The sequence below is a fragment of the Desmodus rotundus genome, chromosome 12, assembly GCF_022682495.2.
Source record: "Desmodus rotundus isolate HL8 chromosome 12, HLdesRot8A.1, whole genome shotgun sequence".
NCBI classification, from domain to species: Eukaryota; Metazoa; Chordata; class Mammalia; order Chiroptera; family Phyllostomidae; genus Desmodus; species Desmodus rotundus.
Genome location: NC_071398.1, coordinates 52,613,269 through 52,629,512, shown reverse-complemented (window position 1 = coordinate 52,629,512; position 16,244 = coordinate 52,613,269). Strand labels below are relative to the sequence as shown.

At 52.6% G+C, this 16,244-nt stretch overlaps 2 protein-coding genes across 2 annotated transcripts; both read left to right on the top strand.

Annotated features, from left to right (window-relative positions):
* The first annotated feature begins 1,674 nt into the window (after positions 1-1,674).
* On the top strand, positions 1,675-12,452 carry PGBD1 (piggyBac transposable element derived 1). Its single transcript, XM_024570457.2, has 6 exons — positions 1,675-2,049; positions 3,008-3,176; positions 6,823-6,911; positions 8,177-8,303; positions 8,946-9,042; positions 10,898-12,452. Exons 1-6 carry the CDS (start codon positions 1,675-1,677, stop codon positions 12,450-12,452), a joined length of 2,412 nt encoding a protein of 803 aa, XP_024426225.2.
* A 956-nt stretch (positions 12,453-13,408) lies between these two features.
* LOC139440475 (zinc finger protein with KRAB and SCAN domains 4-like) lies at positions 13,409-15,729 on the top strand. Its single transcript, XM_071220103.1, has 2 exons — positions 13,409-13,484; positions 14,639-15,729. Exons 1-2 carry the CDS (start codon positions 13,409-13,411, stop codon positions 15,268-15,270), a joined length of 708 nt encoding a protein of 235 aa, XP_071076204.1. The 3' UTR covers positions 15,271-15,729.
* Positions 15,730-16,244: the final 515 nt, after the last annotated feature.

The following is a 16,244-nucleotide window of genomic DNA, read 5'->3' as shown; positions in this document are numbered from 1 at the left end:
GGGGGGGGCGGTGGAGGATGAGGGCGCCGCGCTGGGGTGTGGTCTGGACCCACGGGGACACCCGCCTCCCTGTGTAGCTTGGAGGACAGACTTTTCTGGCTATCCACAGGGTTCGGGCGGCATTGGCGCTGGGCCTTGGGCAGTGACTGGGCTGCAGGGGGTCCCAGCCTGAGAGACCTCGTGCGCGCTGGGTGCGCGGAGAGGTTTGAGCTGCGGGACAGGAGCAGCACCACGCTTTCTCGGAGGTCGGGACTGTGGGTTGGATTCATTCCAGGGTTAGTGCGGTGTCCGCAAAATATTGACATGTCCATAAATGCCTGTTGATTGACAAACGCACCAGCACGACCCAGCAGAATCGGATCTGGCGGGGTTTGGATTTAGTTCAAGGAGCAGCGATTGAAACCTGGTGTTTGGGAAGGGAGCGTGTGGAATATGGGCCGAGTTGTGCTGAAGAAATAGTGGGGGGCAGGGGGGGGGATGGCAGAGAAGATGGTAGTAGTGATGATTTTACGCGGTGACAACAGAGGGGTCGGAGGGGTCGTGCCGGGCACCTGCAGAGGTGGAGAGGCAGCGAGGGCGGCTCTGAGCGGCTCTGGCGCGCGGTGGGGCCGCGGGGTTACGGGCGGAGGGGCGGGCCTGGGTCTGCAAAGGGAAAGGCAGGTTCCGGCGTATTCTTGGGGTGGAGACACATTGTAATTGTGAAGAATGAGATCACAGAAGGAAGACGGAGAGGGACGAAAGGAACTTGGAGCTTGTCTACTGTTTCAGTGATCTATTGCTACATTAAAAGCCTGAATGAAAATCTCAGCTTTAGTGGGAACCCCCCCGCTGATTGCTTGCTGTGGTTGTGTGGGCTGACTGCAGTCCTGCCAGCCTGGCCTGAGTGACAGGGGATGGGGGGGGGGGGCGCAGCCCCAGTCCCGGCCGAGCCTCGCTGGGCTTAGGCGCCTTGTTTCATCGCCTCACCTGCCAGCTCAGGCCCCGCAGGGCAGGGCGGCGCAGTCAGCGGCTGGGTCCAGGAGCTGCAGGATCGCTCCCTCTTAGCGTCCTTTCTAACGTATTCTGTCCTTCAAAGCAAGTCATAGTCCAGAGTAGATTCAAGGGGAGAAGGGCAGAGTCTTGTCACAAATGGTATTTGGGGGAAGACTTTGGAAATGGTCTACCTCGCCTACATGTAAGGTGGAATTTTCTGTTAGAAATACTGAGAGAGATGATCTTGGAGAGAATATTCATCTGATGTGAAATTATCGCTTCTCCCCAGGTGCAGTACCAGCTGCGCAGGCATCCTTGTTAAGCCCCTCCCGTGGGGCACAGGTCCCCGGTGCTGCGGACAAGCCGCCTCTGCAGTGAGGACAGGCATGCCGGTGTGGTCCGTGGCGTCCTGATGCGCTAACACTTTTCCCTTAGGATCGATGCCTGAAGCATCATCGGTCATAGCTGAGTGAGGCTGTTCCTAGCCTTCTTTGGTATGTTGTATGTATTATATACTAGGTTCTTAAATAAAGTAAGCTAGAGAAAAGACATGCTAACAAACTCATAAGGAAGAGAAAATACACTTACAGTGTCTACTGAAAAAAAATCTGCATGTAAATGAACAGACACCTTTCAAACCGTGTCGTTCAAGGGTCCGCTGCCCATGACTCCGTCCTGGAAATCCTAGCGCTGAAGCTCAACATGGATGAAGCTTTGTGGAGCCCCGCTCCTGAAAACAGGGGCAGTCCTGTGAAAGTCAAGGTGGAAGATTCCGCATGGGAGCAGGTGTGCGGCACACAGGAGCTTTGCCGCCTGCGCTTCCGGCGCTTCAGCTACCAGGAGGTGACTGGACCTCGGGAGGCTCTGTCCCGGCTGCGCGAGCTTTGCCGGCTGTGGCTGCGGCCCGAGACGCACAGCAAGGAGCAGATGCTGGAGCTGCTGGTGCTCGAGCAGTTCCTGCACATCCTGCCCGCGGGGCTGCGCGCCCGGGTGCGGGAGCAGTTCCCGCAGAGTGGCGAGGAGGCCGTGACAGTGCTGGAGGTTGCAGGGAAAAACACAGGAGACACAGCGCAGCAGGTGGGAAGAGAACACTTTTATCGTTTATTTTGGAGTTATTCGCAACCTAGATAAGTACTGGGAGAGCAGGACGGAGAACCCCGGTCCCTCTTCACCAGACTCCCATGTGGCCAGCATTGGTGTCCTGACGTGCTCCGCCCCCCACCCTGCACCGAGTGCATGTGTTCGTGCCCGCGCAGCGTTGAGATTGGTTGCAGATATTGTGCCCCTTTACCTCTAACACTTCAGTCCGTATTTCTGAAGAACAAGCACTTGTCTCGTGCAAACAGAAAGATACTATCGTCCTAAAGGAAGTCTTTATTCAGGTTTTGCCACATTATCCCAATTGTGTTCTTTATGTCAGCCCCACCCCCCCAGTTCAGGGGACAGTCCAGCATCACAGGCTGCATTTAGTGCCCACATCCCCTCAGTTCCCTTGAGTGTGGGGGCGGGGCTCAGCCTTTGTTACGACATTGACAGCTGGGCTCACCTGGTGTTTCTCACCACCAGTCCAGGTTGTGCGTTTTGGCTGGAATTCCACACTGGTGACAAGTGTCCCCAGTGCACTCCGTCAGGTGGCACGAGGGCTGTCCCATTACTGGTGATGTCAAGGTGGCCTCTGTCAGGTTCCTCACTAGGAAGTTACCGCTGGTCCCTATGTGATAAGTAACCTGTGGGAGACGCTCTCAGAACGTGCCTATCACGTTCCCCAGGAAGCTTCCACGCACCGGTTTAAGCCTCCCTCCAGGGATTAGTGTTTCATTTAGTTCTTTGCGGGAATGTCTCTTCTCTCTCACTTGCTGCCTGCGTGCGTCCACCTGTGCTGAAGGAAGGACTGTCTCTGTCTCGTTCTCTGTCTCACCTGCTGCTCTAGCGGATTGAATAGGACTTGTCTTGTGTCCCCTGGAGGATGTCCCTTACTGCTGTTCGGTCCAGTTCCCACCAGGATGCCTTCTCAAGGTGACTCTTTTGTCCCCAGGCCTCCATCTACACTCAGGGACAGGACACGCAGCTCCTGGTGACAGACTGTCAAGGGGCCTCTCTGGAGTGCCAGAGCCTCCACCTCCAGCCTGGGGCGACCAGTGTGAAGTGTGAGCCTCCAGAGATTCTCCACGAGAGCGTTCAAGCTGTGAGCCTGAGCGCCAGGGGTGAGTTCGGGTCACCAAGCAGGTGTGTGGTCCTTTTGGTAAAAGTTCGTGTATCTGTATCCTTGAGTTTTGTTTTTGTCTAACTCTGTACTTAAGCAAGCTTTTTAAATCCCTTGAAATTATGAAACATTACAACTGTAAGATCTTGCCCAATAGCCTCAGTTAATAATCGGGACAGCCAACACTCGGGCTTTAAATGAGTTGCCCAGGATCTGCGGAGGCAGAGCAGCATCTAGATTTTAAGTCACCCGACCTTCGGCCAGAATTCTCTCTTTACTGTACGTCTTCTCTACTCTATACTCACGGGCATTTAAATACTTACGTGGCAGCTTTCCACAAATGCGTCTTCCCCCTGATAACATTTTCTTGAATACCCTCCCAGCCTGATCTGATCGTTCAGTCATTTTAAATGCAGCTTTGGGATCACACAGTTTGTCTTCTTTTCCACTTGGAATGCACCCAGTGTGTGCAGGGCTCTCTCGCTTTCCGTATCCAGGCTCCATCTCTGGGGAGCCTGTCCCAGCTCTCCCTTACCCGTCAGCTTTGCACAGTGCTCTGCCGTGGGACAGGCCTCACACCTGAATGCCGAGGGATTGAGGAGAACAGGCAGAAGCCCCCAGACAGTTCAAAGAGGAGGCCGCAAAGCAAGGGATCATCGGTTCTATTCCCGGTCAGGGCACATGCCTGGGTTCAGTCCCCAGTCGGGGTGCATACGAGAGGCAACTGGTCAGTGTTTCTCTCCCTCCTTCCCCTGCCTCTAAAATTAAATAAAATCATTAAAAAAAGAGGAGATCTTACAACTGCACAGTGTAGTAACTTTCATGGTGAGGGTGCTACCACTCCCCGGAATTGGTTGAAAATTATTAACTCTCCTCCCTACAAAGTCATGGACACTAGTCCCCCCTTATCTGAGGTTTCAATTATTCACAGTCAATTGCAGTCCAAAAATATTGAAGGGGGGATTCCAGAAATTATTTATTTTTATTTTTCAATTAAAGTTTACTTTCAACAATTCATGAGTTTTACATTGCAAGCTGTTCTGAGTAGCGTGATAAAATTTTGTGTTTTTAGTTCAGTGTGTCCACTGCCCCCGGCTCAGTCACTGAGGAGCCAGCTCAGGTGACCATCCTGGTGTCTCAGTGTGACCCTTATTGTACATAATCGGGGCCCCAAAGTGCAAGAGCAGTAATGCTGGCAATTCAGACATGCCAGAGAGAAGCGAAAAGGTGAATGTGTGCAGGGAAAACACAGTGGGTACAGGGTTCAGCACCGTCTGTGGTTTCAGGCACACACTGGGGGTTTCGCAATGTGCCCCCTGTGGTTGGTGGGGGTGGCTACTGTCCAGACATAGTTCTGCACGTGAGCTCAGAGGGCTCGTGATTCACCCCGTCCTCGTTTGCCAGTCAGTACGTTGGCGATCTGTGAATATCGATGTTCTGACAGAGCGTGCAGATCAGATGGTCCTGTAATAAATGGCAGGAGAACGTGAAAGGGAGGTGAAGTGTACAGGACTCAGCTACTAGTGATGTTCGCGCATCGTGGCACAAATAGAACTTGCTATTTCCTTACTTTCTTGGCTGATGGTTTTATCACGTTTCTTCCGTTATGGGAAACCACCACCACATGAAGCTTTAAATGTTTTGTGTGTGTGTGTGTGTGTGCGTGCAGAAGTTTAGAGGAGGGAGGGAGCTCTACGGTCCTGGGGGCCAAGAGAGGTTTCCAGGGTTAGGGGAGCCTGTGTGGAGCCTGGAAAGATGAAAGGGTTTGCAGCGGCTCATGCGGAAGGCGGGGGGGGGGGGGGGGGGGGGGGGAGGGGCAGGGGGAGAAGGAGGGAACTTCCCATCTACCTGTGAAGTGATGAGCACATCTGCTCACCCTGATTTTGGTTCCTTTAGACTGCAGAACGGGGGTTGGGTGGTGAAGAACGGGGGTGAGTCAATAGGGTGGCGATACCTAACAGTGGTTGCAGCCATAAGATTCTTTAACCTGGGTGGAGGCTTGAAGAACTGCCTGTGGTGTCTCAGAGAGTCAGAGAGCTGGACTCCAGAGCTGGGCCCTCTGAGCACCACCGCAGACTCGCTGCTGCGGGTGTGTGGTTGGGATGGGGATGCTCTCCTGTCCTTTTTCCTAAGGGCTGCTTCTGTCCTCTTAGGCCCTCCCAAATATTGTGGAGACTGCCTGCTAGTTACAACCCCAGCACCTTCCCTGGGTTTCCTGAGACAGGTGAACTAGAGATCCCTTTCCCAGGCTGTCTGCATCCCCCACCTCCTGCTGGTATTTTCCAGCTCATGGCTATTATCTCTTCTCTCTGTGTCTGCGTGTTTGGGTTTATTTTTCTAGAACAGGTTCAGGTTCACAGCGCAGTTGAAAGGAAGGTAGAGAGGTTTCCTGTATTGTGGGGGGCTCTGCCCACAGGGCCCCCCCTTGCCCTGGCCACCAGGGATGAGAATAAGTCTTCCAAGACATGATCTGCTTGAGGAGGAAAGGTGGCCGATCTCTCAAAGGAGAAGGGCCAGGAGCCTGTTCCTCAATGGGCTTTTATTGGGTTCAATTTGCACAGGAATACAGGTAAAGCTCATCAGTCATGGTCAGGCAGTCAGGATCAAACAATAGATAACACACAAAGAACTCTGAGGGCTTATTCTCAGTCAGGGTCAGTTAGCTAAGGGGCTATAAAACTTTGGGAAACAAACTCATTTCCTGCTTGGACTCTTATGAGAAAACTGAGGGCATTCTTAGCAAAGCAGGTTTCACAGGGTTTTATGTATTCTTTCTTAGGCCTGATCCCCCGGGGGCGGGGGGGTGGGATGGAATCCACCCTTTCCAGCACAGGGCTGCACTGCCCTCTGTCATTGTTTCAGGCTTAAGTCAGGCAGGGGAAGTAAGGCAGCCAAGAGATTAGGAGACTTCTTGCAGACAGAATGAGGACTCAGGCTATTTCAAAGCCGAGGGGCGAGGGTCCATCCCCCCCTTTTTCTATAGCCCCCCAAGTCCTTCCCCGAGGTCTCTTCGTGACCATGCCTGTCTTAGGTCATCCCTCCCTTGAGGAATCTTACCCATCATTGGCTAACTGGTCACACACTGGGGGCCAAGCAGGGTGAAGTAAAATGGGCAGAGGTGGCACCCCTGCCAGGGAGATAAGCTTTGTCTCCTTAATGGCTTATGGTCCCAAGGTCTCTCACTCAGCCTTAGCCATGGGGGTTTACAGCTTCTGAAACCAGGCAGGGTGGTTCCCAACACTGTATACCCCCTAATCCCACACACACAGGGCCTTCCCATTAGTCACTCCTGTTGTTTTTATATCTTTATTTCCTCTCTTTTCATCTTCCTCTTTTCTGCCTTCTGGTTTCCCCTTTGCCTGTCTCTCGATTCTCCACTTCTTTTCTTCCATTTCTGTGTCTGTGCCTCATGTTTCCTTTACCACCAGCTGCTGCTCTCTCTCTGTTTTCAGGTGTAAAGCACCTTATGGGTTCATAAACACCACTCAATTTTAGGGGCTTCTAGGGGTAGGAGATCCTGAACTTTAAGAACTGCGGCATCCTGACAAAACAGTAGTGCTGCTACGTGTAGCAAACATAAGAAGACCTGTGGGGCTGGGTCCCCTCAAGGGCATTTGTCTCACTCACTCTCATCTCCCCCTTCACAGGGCCTGCTCCCCAGGGACCAGCTCCTCTCCTGGAAGAAGCCCCCGGAGACAAGGCAGCAGCACCTGGATTCAAGTCGGCCAGGCCCCAGGTGAGCGGGGGGCCCTTGTGGGAACCTCTGCAGCAGCCCCTCTGGGCCTCTCACCCCCTCTTGACCCCCACCTCTCACCCCTGAGTCCTCCCCTCATCCCAAAATGTCACAGGCTGTGGCCTTCTGAGGAGCGGATTGTGATTGTGTGGGAGTGCCCCACTCAGCACCGCGTGTAGGAGGCACATCCAAGTGTCAGGCGTGTCAGAAAGTGCCTCCAGGCATTGACGCCTAGTGGCTGATGTTTTAGCCTCTGCGGATCTCCGGTTGTTGTCCTGAGCCTGAGAACCGAACTGCTCCTCACCGTGCTCCACGGTCCAGCGTCCCGCTCACACCCAGTTGAGACCTGGCGATGGAAATGGAAATTCTGTGTATGCAAGACACTGCCTCACGTCTTGGGTCTTTTGTTTTTGCTTTCTCTTTAAATTCTCTCAGTGGTTCAATAAATTTCCTAGCCATTCAGTTAAAAAACAATGAAGTCTCCCATTTAACCCTCTGCGGCTGCATCAGTTTTCTCAGGACACGGTCTTTGTGGGGTCTTCTCCTCGCTCAGTCCTTTTCTGTGTCTGTAACTGGTTCTTCATCCTGTCCAACCTGGCACCCTCAGTTTTTAACAAATACTTTACTTTCTTGTAAAGTAATGCATAGAAACTGAAACTTACTTGTACATCTTTGTAACCAACATAATTGTCTTCAGTGTAATGTACTAGAGAAACAATGAAAGAGCAATTTATTTAAACAGCGCTGTGTGTTTCAAAATGACCATGGGCAAGATTACACCAGAACAGAGTAACTAAACGCTTGCTCTGGTGCATAATCAATGTTTGAATTACAGAGAAATAAGATAATAGGAAAACGAAACAACAGGGTTGGATGGACAATAGAATAGGAACAAATATTGAGTCAAACCATGAAAGACCAGACAGAAAAGGAGAACCAGCCTCACTGGAGGCAGAGCTGGGGTGGTGTGGGCTGGGCTGCCCCGACGGATGGGCCCTGACCCCGGGTGCCTGTGGGTGCGATCTGACACGGGCGTAGACTCTGTAGATGTCACGAAGTTAGGCTGAGGTCATGTTGGATTGGAGCGGGCCCCAAATCCAGTGCTTGGTGTCCGCTGAGACGGCCATCTGACAACACTGGCTGGGGCGGGAGTGAAGCGCCTGCCGGCCGAGGAAACCTGGTGAACTGCACGGAGCGCGATGCCCTTCACCAGCGGACCGCTCACGCTCAGCACAGCGAAAGCTAAGAGGCTGTTCTTGCCTTTGTAGACATCGGTGAAGACCAAGGACGAAGCAGCCCAGGCCCTTGTCCCAGAGGAGTGTCCACATGTGTGTCTGGCTCAGAGGAACCTCTGTGGAGACTCCGCTCAGGAGGTGACAGACCTCAGTCTGAGGAGTAAGGACAGGCTTCTGGCTGGTCCCTCTCTGTGCTCACCTTTGCCCGTCACTGACCCAAACCTGGGCCTGGTGAGCCCACATTTCCTGAAACCCTGACCCTCCCCCGGTTTTCTGGCCTCTGCGGTCCGCCTTTTTTCAGCCCCCATCCTGCTGCATCCCTGTGCCCCTACGTCCCATCTCTGCCGCTGTCGCTGATCACTCAGGCTCCTATCTTCTCTGATCCTCCCTCCGCATTCCCCAACTCCCTCCACAGCCCCTCCTCTGCTTCCCCTTCTCTCCCTTTTCAAGGGTCCCAGGTGCTTTCTCATCTTCAGACGCCACTTCATAGAGAGAAGATCCCTGAACTCCTGCTCACCCTTCTTTGCCTCAGGAAGTTCTGGTCACCGAGAGCACTACTGTCCCTGGGTCATTTTCTTCAGCTTTGCTTTGCCTGTGAGCCCCTCTCGCTGGCTGAGTGACCTCTCTTAACATCTTCCTGTATGGACACATGTTGTGTGGTTGCTCAGTCTGCACTTTGGGGACACCTGTCAAGTTCCTGTTTGTTTGTTTTAATTTGGAACATTCTGTCCCTGCTCCGAAGGCTGTTTTTTCTAAAAATCAAACAACAGATGGCATTTAATTTATTTCTGTATTGTTTTAGCTGAAGAAGTTGTAACTAGAGATGAATTGTTTAATGCAAAGCAAGAAGCACCTGAAGAGATGGACCAAGGCGCTGAGGCCTCAGGAACACCCAAAAGGTGAGTGTCTGTGGCTCCAAGTGCAACAAACCCTGCAAATGTAAGAAGAAATTTGAATGGAACCAGAAAAACCAATTGTCAAAATCCTGCTTCCCTGGAATAATACAGGAAGGGATGTCGGCAGGAAAGTCACAGAGTCTGCCACTGTCACACGGCCGAGCAGTAGGGATCTGAAGCTTCCTCTGGATGTCACAGGCTCAGGCGAACTAGGCAGAGGGAGGAGGGATCAAGAATTTGGGAGATAGTCTTCCTTCCTCTCACAGCAAGCGTTCTGTCAGCCCTAGTTAGTCGTAGGTCGACCCCTGCCCCCAGTAAGGGGCGCAGCAGGCGGGAAACAGCTGCCCTGCTGCGGGCTCTGGGAGAACATGGAGGCGAGGCACCCAGCTGAAATCGGGAGGGTTGGAGAAGGTGTCCCAGCAGAGGTGACACTGAAACGAGACTTGATGAGCAAACAGGAACTTGTTAGACGAAGAGGCGATGGGAAGGAAGGAGGCGGAAACAGAAGACACGGATGCACAGAGAGGGCAGGAGAGAGCTCCGAGGGCAGCGTCTGTGGAAGGGACGTTTCACAGACCCAGTTCCAGCTTGAAAAGTTCTGGTCTTTGGTGTCGAATAAGGGGTCGTGTCTGAAGATACCAGGAATTGGGCACAAGACTGGAAAAGAGTGATGAAGACTTGAAACACGTGCTCTGGGGAACTGGGAAGGGAGGACGAGAGGAAGGGGAAGGCTTTGGGGGCAGCACGGCGTATCTGACTGAATTTCGAGACCATCCTTTCTAGTGGGTGTCTGCCTGGCTGTGCGAGGGCCCAGCGCCCGCACTCTGGGGGGAGAGCAGAGCAGGCCAGGACACTGCCCTGCAGGCCCACTGGTGGGGCACCGGTGGTGATGGGTCACAGGGTCAGGACTCAATAGGGAGGAAGGGGGAGGGAGGGATGAGGGAAGAGTGAGGGTGCGGAAGAACAGTCTCGGGTGACTTCTCGAGAGTTTAGGTTTCAGCTGTGAAAAGACTGGGCGTGATGACCGGACTCGGGGAGGGTCCCTGAAGGTAAGACAGTCGGGGGCTCTGACTGATGTGGCGAGTGGGTCGTATGTGGAGACGGAAGACAGCCAGGGTGGTACACGCTTTAGGCAAATACATAAATGTGTGTAAATTACATTACAACATACCCTTGTCCACTGCTTCCCCTCTATGTCTTCTGAAGCCACACTATGCACCAATAGGACAGTAGTGTATGAAATGTCAATTTCTACAACTAGAAACGTTTATATAAAATAACACTCTTCATCTCAGTGACTGCAGTTACTTCCTTATGAGCCCCATAAAAATCAGTCCGAGGGCAGTAAGTCTGACCTTCCCTGTTGTTTCTCCTCAGAACAGTGTGTCCCCCAGGTGAACATGGAGCTAGGAGAGGTTAGTCCTCCCACAAGCAGGCTGTGACAGAGAGGGCCGCAGCCACCCCCTTCCTTGTACAAGTTCAGAACCTCTTCATAGAGACCCAGAAGTAAAGCAGGTGGTTGAGGAAACCTCAGCGCTGTTACTGCCCAGCAGTTCAGAGGCAGAGCTGGTGGGCGCCTCGTGGCAGGGCGGGCGGCCGACCTCCCACTGCAGACGTGCCTGATAGAGCCCAGGGCAACAAGGAGCATGTCACGTCTGCCCCTTGCTGCAGAAGAAGATGGCCCAATTCCTTCTCCCAGATTCAACAGTTGAGGAGTGAGTGGGGTGGGGAGGTCTGGCCAACGTTGTCCTCACAGAGACGTGAGTGAGAAGTAGCTGAGCGCCGCCGAAGCGCCCTGGGGCTGTGTGCTGGCGAAGGACACCGAGTCTCAGAGCATGTGTTCCTTTTCCGTCCCCAGGGACCGTGTGCCCCAGGTCACGTGTGGCACTCCTGTCGCTGCTGCCAGGCCAGCTGCACATTTGAACACCCTGAAGCATCGTCACCCGGGCGGCCTGTGGGCCCGCACCCACATCTCACCCCTGGACTATGCTGCAGGAGACATCACCCGGAAAGGGAGGAAAAAAGACAAAGCCCGAGTGAGTGAGCTGCTCCAAGGCCTTGCATTTTCTGGTGACTCAGACGTGGAAGAAAATAATGAGCCAGAGGCCCAGCCGGCTCCCAAAAAGCTAAAGGCATCAAGTGAGCCAGAGAGGACTTGGACCCAAAGAGACATTAAACCCAGCTTTCCAAGCTGGTCAGTGCTGGATTCTGGCCTGTTGAATCTCAAGAGTGAAAAGTTGAGTCCAGTAGAGCTCTTTGAATTATTTTTTGATGATGAAACATTCAACCTGATTGTCAGTGAGACTAATAAGTATGCCTCTCAGAAAAATGTCAGGCTGGAAGTCACAGTTCAGGAAATGAGGTGCGTGTTTGGGGTCCTGCTTTGGAGTGGAATTGTGAGGCGACCCAGAAGGGGAATGTACTGGGAGATCTCGGACGCGGGTCAGAGCCAGGTCCGAGAGTCCATTTCAAGAGACAGATTTGAACTGATTTTCTCACACATGCATTTTGCAGATAATAGCCACCTAGATCCAAAAGACAAGTTTACAAAATTGAGGCCTCTCATAAAGCAAATGAATAAGAACTTCCTCCTGTATGCGCCGCTCCAAGAATACTACTGTTTTGATAAGACAATGTGTGAATGCTTTGACAGTGGCCTGTCCCTGAGCGGGAGGCCTGTAAGGATTGGCTACAAACTGTGGTGCGGCGCCACCACTCAGGGCTATCTGGTTTGGTTTGAGCCCCATCAGGAAGAATCCACGATGACGGCAGAGAAGGATCTCGATCTTGGTTTGGGGGGAAACCTAGTGATGCGTTTTGCTGATGCTCTTTTAGAGAAAGGTCAGCACCCCTATCACCTGTGTTTCAATGGCTTCTTCACAAGCGTCCAGTTAGTGTCAGCCTTGAAGAAGAAAGGCGTGAGGGCAACAGGGACAATCCGTGAGAACAGGATGGAAAAATGTCCCCTAATGAATGCAGCGCATATGAAAACAATGAAGAAGGGGTATTTTGATTTCCGAGTGGAAGAAAACGATGAGATCATCTTGTGCCGTTGGCATGGCGACGGCGTTTCCAGCCTGTGCTCCAGCGCCGTTGGCATCGAGCCCATCGGTGAGGTCAGCTGCTTTGTGGATGACGAGATCTCTCAGATGAGCCGCCCATCCATAGTGAAATTGTACGATGAATGCAGGGAGGGTGTAGCTAACATGGATCAAATCATCGCCAAATATAGGGTGAGAATAAGAAGCAAGAAGTGGTACTCGGTTTTGGTGAGCTTCATGGTTGATGTAGCCGTGAACAACGCCTGGCAGCTGCACCGAGCCTGTAACCCAGGCACCTCTCTGGACCTCTTGCACTTTCGGAGGCACGTTGCGCACGCCTACCTGGAGCACAGCGCCAGTCTGTCCGATTAAGGCAGATAGGAGAGATACTAGGCGGACAGTAAGAAGACAGAAAAATCACAAGCACACATCAGTTTGCACTTTCCCCAAACAAATCTGATATAGGCAATGAAATTACAGAACTAATATTTCAAAAGTCAGAAGTTCACATGGATTCTCAAAGACTATTATAACAAGTAATGTATCTTTTAAAATGTTGAACTCCAGTGGTACCTTTTTCTGTGTCTAATTTGGGTGTCAGACATGTGGGAACATACTTGCTGAATTATTTTGTGCATTGAAGGAATGAAGTACTGCCCTTTTCCGGTAATTTTCTCTGGAGGATGCCATTTTTTAAGTGCAGGCAATGCCACAGGAACCACGGAATGGCACTGAATCCATAGCTGAAGACCGAGACAGAGCCCATGAGACAAGGGTGGTCTAAACCGAATGGGGCTGGCGAGCAGCTGGAGACAGCGCTGCTGGAGGCTGGTTCCCACTGTGCAGGCCGGAGCCGGTGGAGGAGAAACGGGGAGTGTGTCCTGTTGGGGTCAGGGTTAGGTGTCCTGCTGTGATGGTGGAAGTCAGCCGCAGTAGCCAAGACTACAGAAGACCGAGGAAATAGGGAGCGAATCAGAGTAACAATAGAATTGCCGTGAAAAGAAAGGAGAGAATAGCAGTCACTCCGACATGCAGCCCATGTTGAAGTCAACTGAGGAGATAAATGAGTCCAGGACGACAGTCGTCAGGATGGAGAACGCAAGGAGCAGTACTTGAAGCAGCGACTGGTGGGACCTGTGACTCCTCGGTGTTCAAGTCCAGGGCCGGTGAGTCAGTCCAGAGCGTGAAGAGAAGACGGACCACCCCTCACATCCGTGGGTCACAACCATGTGTCCATGTGTTCCTTTCACATCCCAACAGTTGCAGTCCCGTTGCAGGGTGGAGGGTGGACAGCATTCCCAAAGTTCCTTGAGATCTGAACCGAGAGAATGACCATTTCTGTTTGTCCTGAACGTGCCAAACACCTCCGGGACCTCTGTCCACCCACTTCTGTGGTGCCTACAGGTCAGCTCTGTGTTAAGGTCATATCCTTTACTAACCAGTAAGCTTCTAGAGAATCTCTTTTGTACCCAAAGCAGGACCTGAAGTTAGTCTATTTGCTATGCCATTCTGGATCCTGAGAATGTATTGCAGCTGGATGGGGAAAGGCAGCTGTGCTGTGAAGTGTACTTCAGGACAGCGGAGTATGGCAGCAACCTGGATGGGAAAACAGTGCAGAATAATTAGTGCTGGACTCTTGCGGGGACCAAGCTGAAGTTCGGTATGTGAGTCAGGCAGCACCTGATGGTAGGACACCTCAGCGGCCACCCTGTCCTGTGTCCTGAGATGCTCGGAGAGCCCAGAGGGGGCTGGGGCTCAGCACATGGTCCAGGCCCATTCCCTTCTCCCTGGAGTTCATGGGACGAGGGAGAGCAGAAGCTCTGGAACAGTTGCTTTTTCCTAACGCAGACATTTACAGGAATTATGGAGACATCCTTGTTAAAGATTTGGTTGAATTTGCTGGGCCAGGGCAGCTGACACCACCCTGCTTCCCAAACCCACCAGCCCACTGGCTCATGGCACTCCCAGCAGCTCTCGCCTCCTAGGCTGGGCAGCCCCAGGTCCAGGGCATCTGGCCACGGCCATGACCTGTGCTAGGGGGCCTGTGTGGGTCTGCACTACCTTCTCCCCTTCCTCCCTCCCAGGACAGTAACTCTGCACCTAATGCTGTCACACTCCATCATCCTTTCACGTGACAACAGCCAGCTTACTCTGCGTTTGCGTGTGTCAGGCCCCAGGGACACAAAAATGACTTAGCTAACGACAGCTGTTTTCAGGACACTCGTCCAGCAGGGTAGAGAACGAGGACGCACCGGCACTTTCGTTTTCTAGTGCGAAGTTTGTGGAGTGCTGTCAGGGCACTCTTTCTGTAAGCGCTCTCGTTTATTTTGCAAAGAAGGTAGGAAATGTCATTCGGCCTAAGGGGGTGACAAAGGCTGTTCAGAGGAGGGGAAGTTTAGCGGGACTGCTGTTGGCCCTGCAGAGACAGAGAGGAAATCTTTGCTGCTCCTCCCGGGGGACGTCCTCGGCCCCTGAGCGCACAGGTGGGCTGCTGGCAGAGTGACCTACTGGCAGGCGGACAGTGACCTCCCACTGCCACGAATCTTCTGCGGAAACAGCTGCGGTGCAGGGAGGCCCGAGTGCGGCCACAGCCCTGGACACCCGGGCTGGGATCCTGGCTGTGAAGGTGGAGGACGAGGAGGCCCCGGGCCCTGAGCACTTGCAGAGAAACTATGCGTGTGTAGAATGCGGCAAGGTCTTCAGTCACAGCTCAAACCTTATCAAGCACCAAAGAACGCACACTGGGGAGAAGCCCTACGAGTGTGAGGACTGTGGGAAGACCTTTAGCCAGAGCTGCAGCCTCCTCGAGCATCACAGAATCCACACCGGGGAGAAGCCGTACCAGTGCCGCGTGTGTGGCAAAGCCTTTAGGCGGAATTCCCATCTCCTGAGACACCAGAGGGTCCACGGCGATGGACATGTCCAGGATCCTGAGCAGAGAGAGATTTGGGAGAGGTTTGGCTCGGGGAAGATGGCGAGCCAGGAGGGGGATGTCCAGGCTCCCGTTTCTTATAAGTGTAGTGAGTGCAAGAGAACTTTCAGTAGGAGCAGAAGCCTCATTGAGCATCAGAAAATCCACACTGGGGAGAAACCCCACGAGTGTGATGCATGTGGAAAAGGCTTCACCCGGACTTCATACCTCGTACAGCATCAGAGGAGCCACGTTGTGAAAAAAATTGTGTCTCGGTGACCCGTGTCTTAGGTGCTCAAGTGTCTGCTCCTTCCTCGTTGAACGAAGCCTCCCTGGAGCCCTTCCGGACCAAGACGTTGTGGGCCCGGGCTTTGGGTACCACACGTCCTCAGGCAGGTGTTAGATCTTCCCCTTTCTAGAGGGTGACTGGAGAAAACCTTGTTTGAAAGGAGGCTCTGGATTGTTTTCTGGGAGACCTAGGACCTGACACAAGTTTGTCCTCACCCGTTGGACTTCCGGGGCTTCCAGACTGGCTCATCCCCTGGGCCGCCACCTTTCCTGGGTTGGTGGTTCTGACTGAGGGGCAGCTGCTCTGACTGCTCGTTCTGCCCATGTTGCCTCCTCCACCACTGTGCCGGGTCAGTGGCGTCTCGTCCCCCACGGTGCCTTGCCTGTAGGTGCTATATGAGAATGACCCTCACTTCTCTGGAAGTCTGATGTCTGGAACTCTGAGGAACTGCTGACCATGGCCATCTGTGTTTGTGTTGAATTCTCTGAGGTTCTAGATTTCGGGTCCATGTAATCCATTTTTTGTTAAGCCCTTCGGGTTGGCAGAATGGGGGTGAGGACTGCATACTGTGATAGAAAGAAACCAAAAATTTTTTTAAATGACTATGCTTTCCAGTGTGAATTCTGTAAACATCTTTTATATTCTTAAGTAATTGTGAGCATGTGCCAACCATGCAATTTCATTCTTTTTAAAAATGTTTTCATGACATTCATTTGCTACTCTTTGGGGAGATAATATTATAATTCAGACAGTGCAAAAGTCAGTCATGGAGTGAGAATAAAATACAGATAAATTACGTAATACTCAGCATCTTGATTCTCACCTTTTATTTCTCTTGGGCAACCAGGTGCTCTGGAAAGCTGCACTGCCTGCCGGGAAACCCCGCCCCCTACCTGCAGCGTGCCAGGGGTGTCCATCCTGCAGCCCCCAGGCCACATGCAGCCCAACACAAAATTGTAAATGT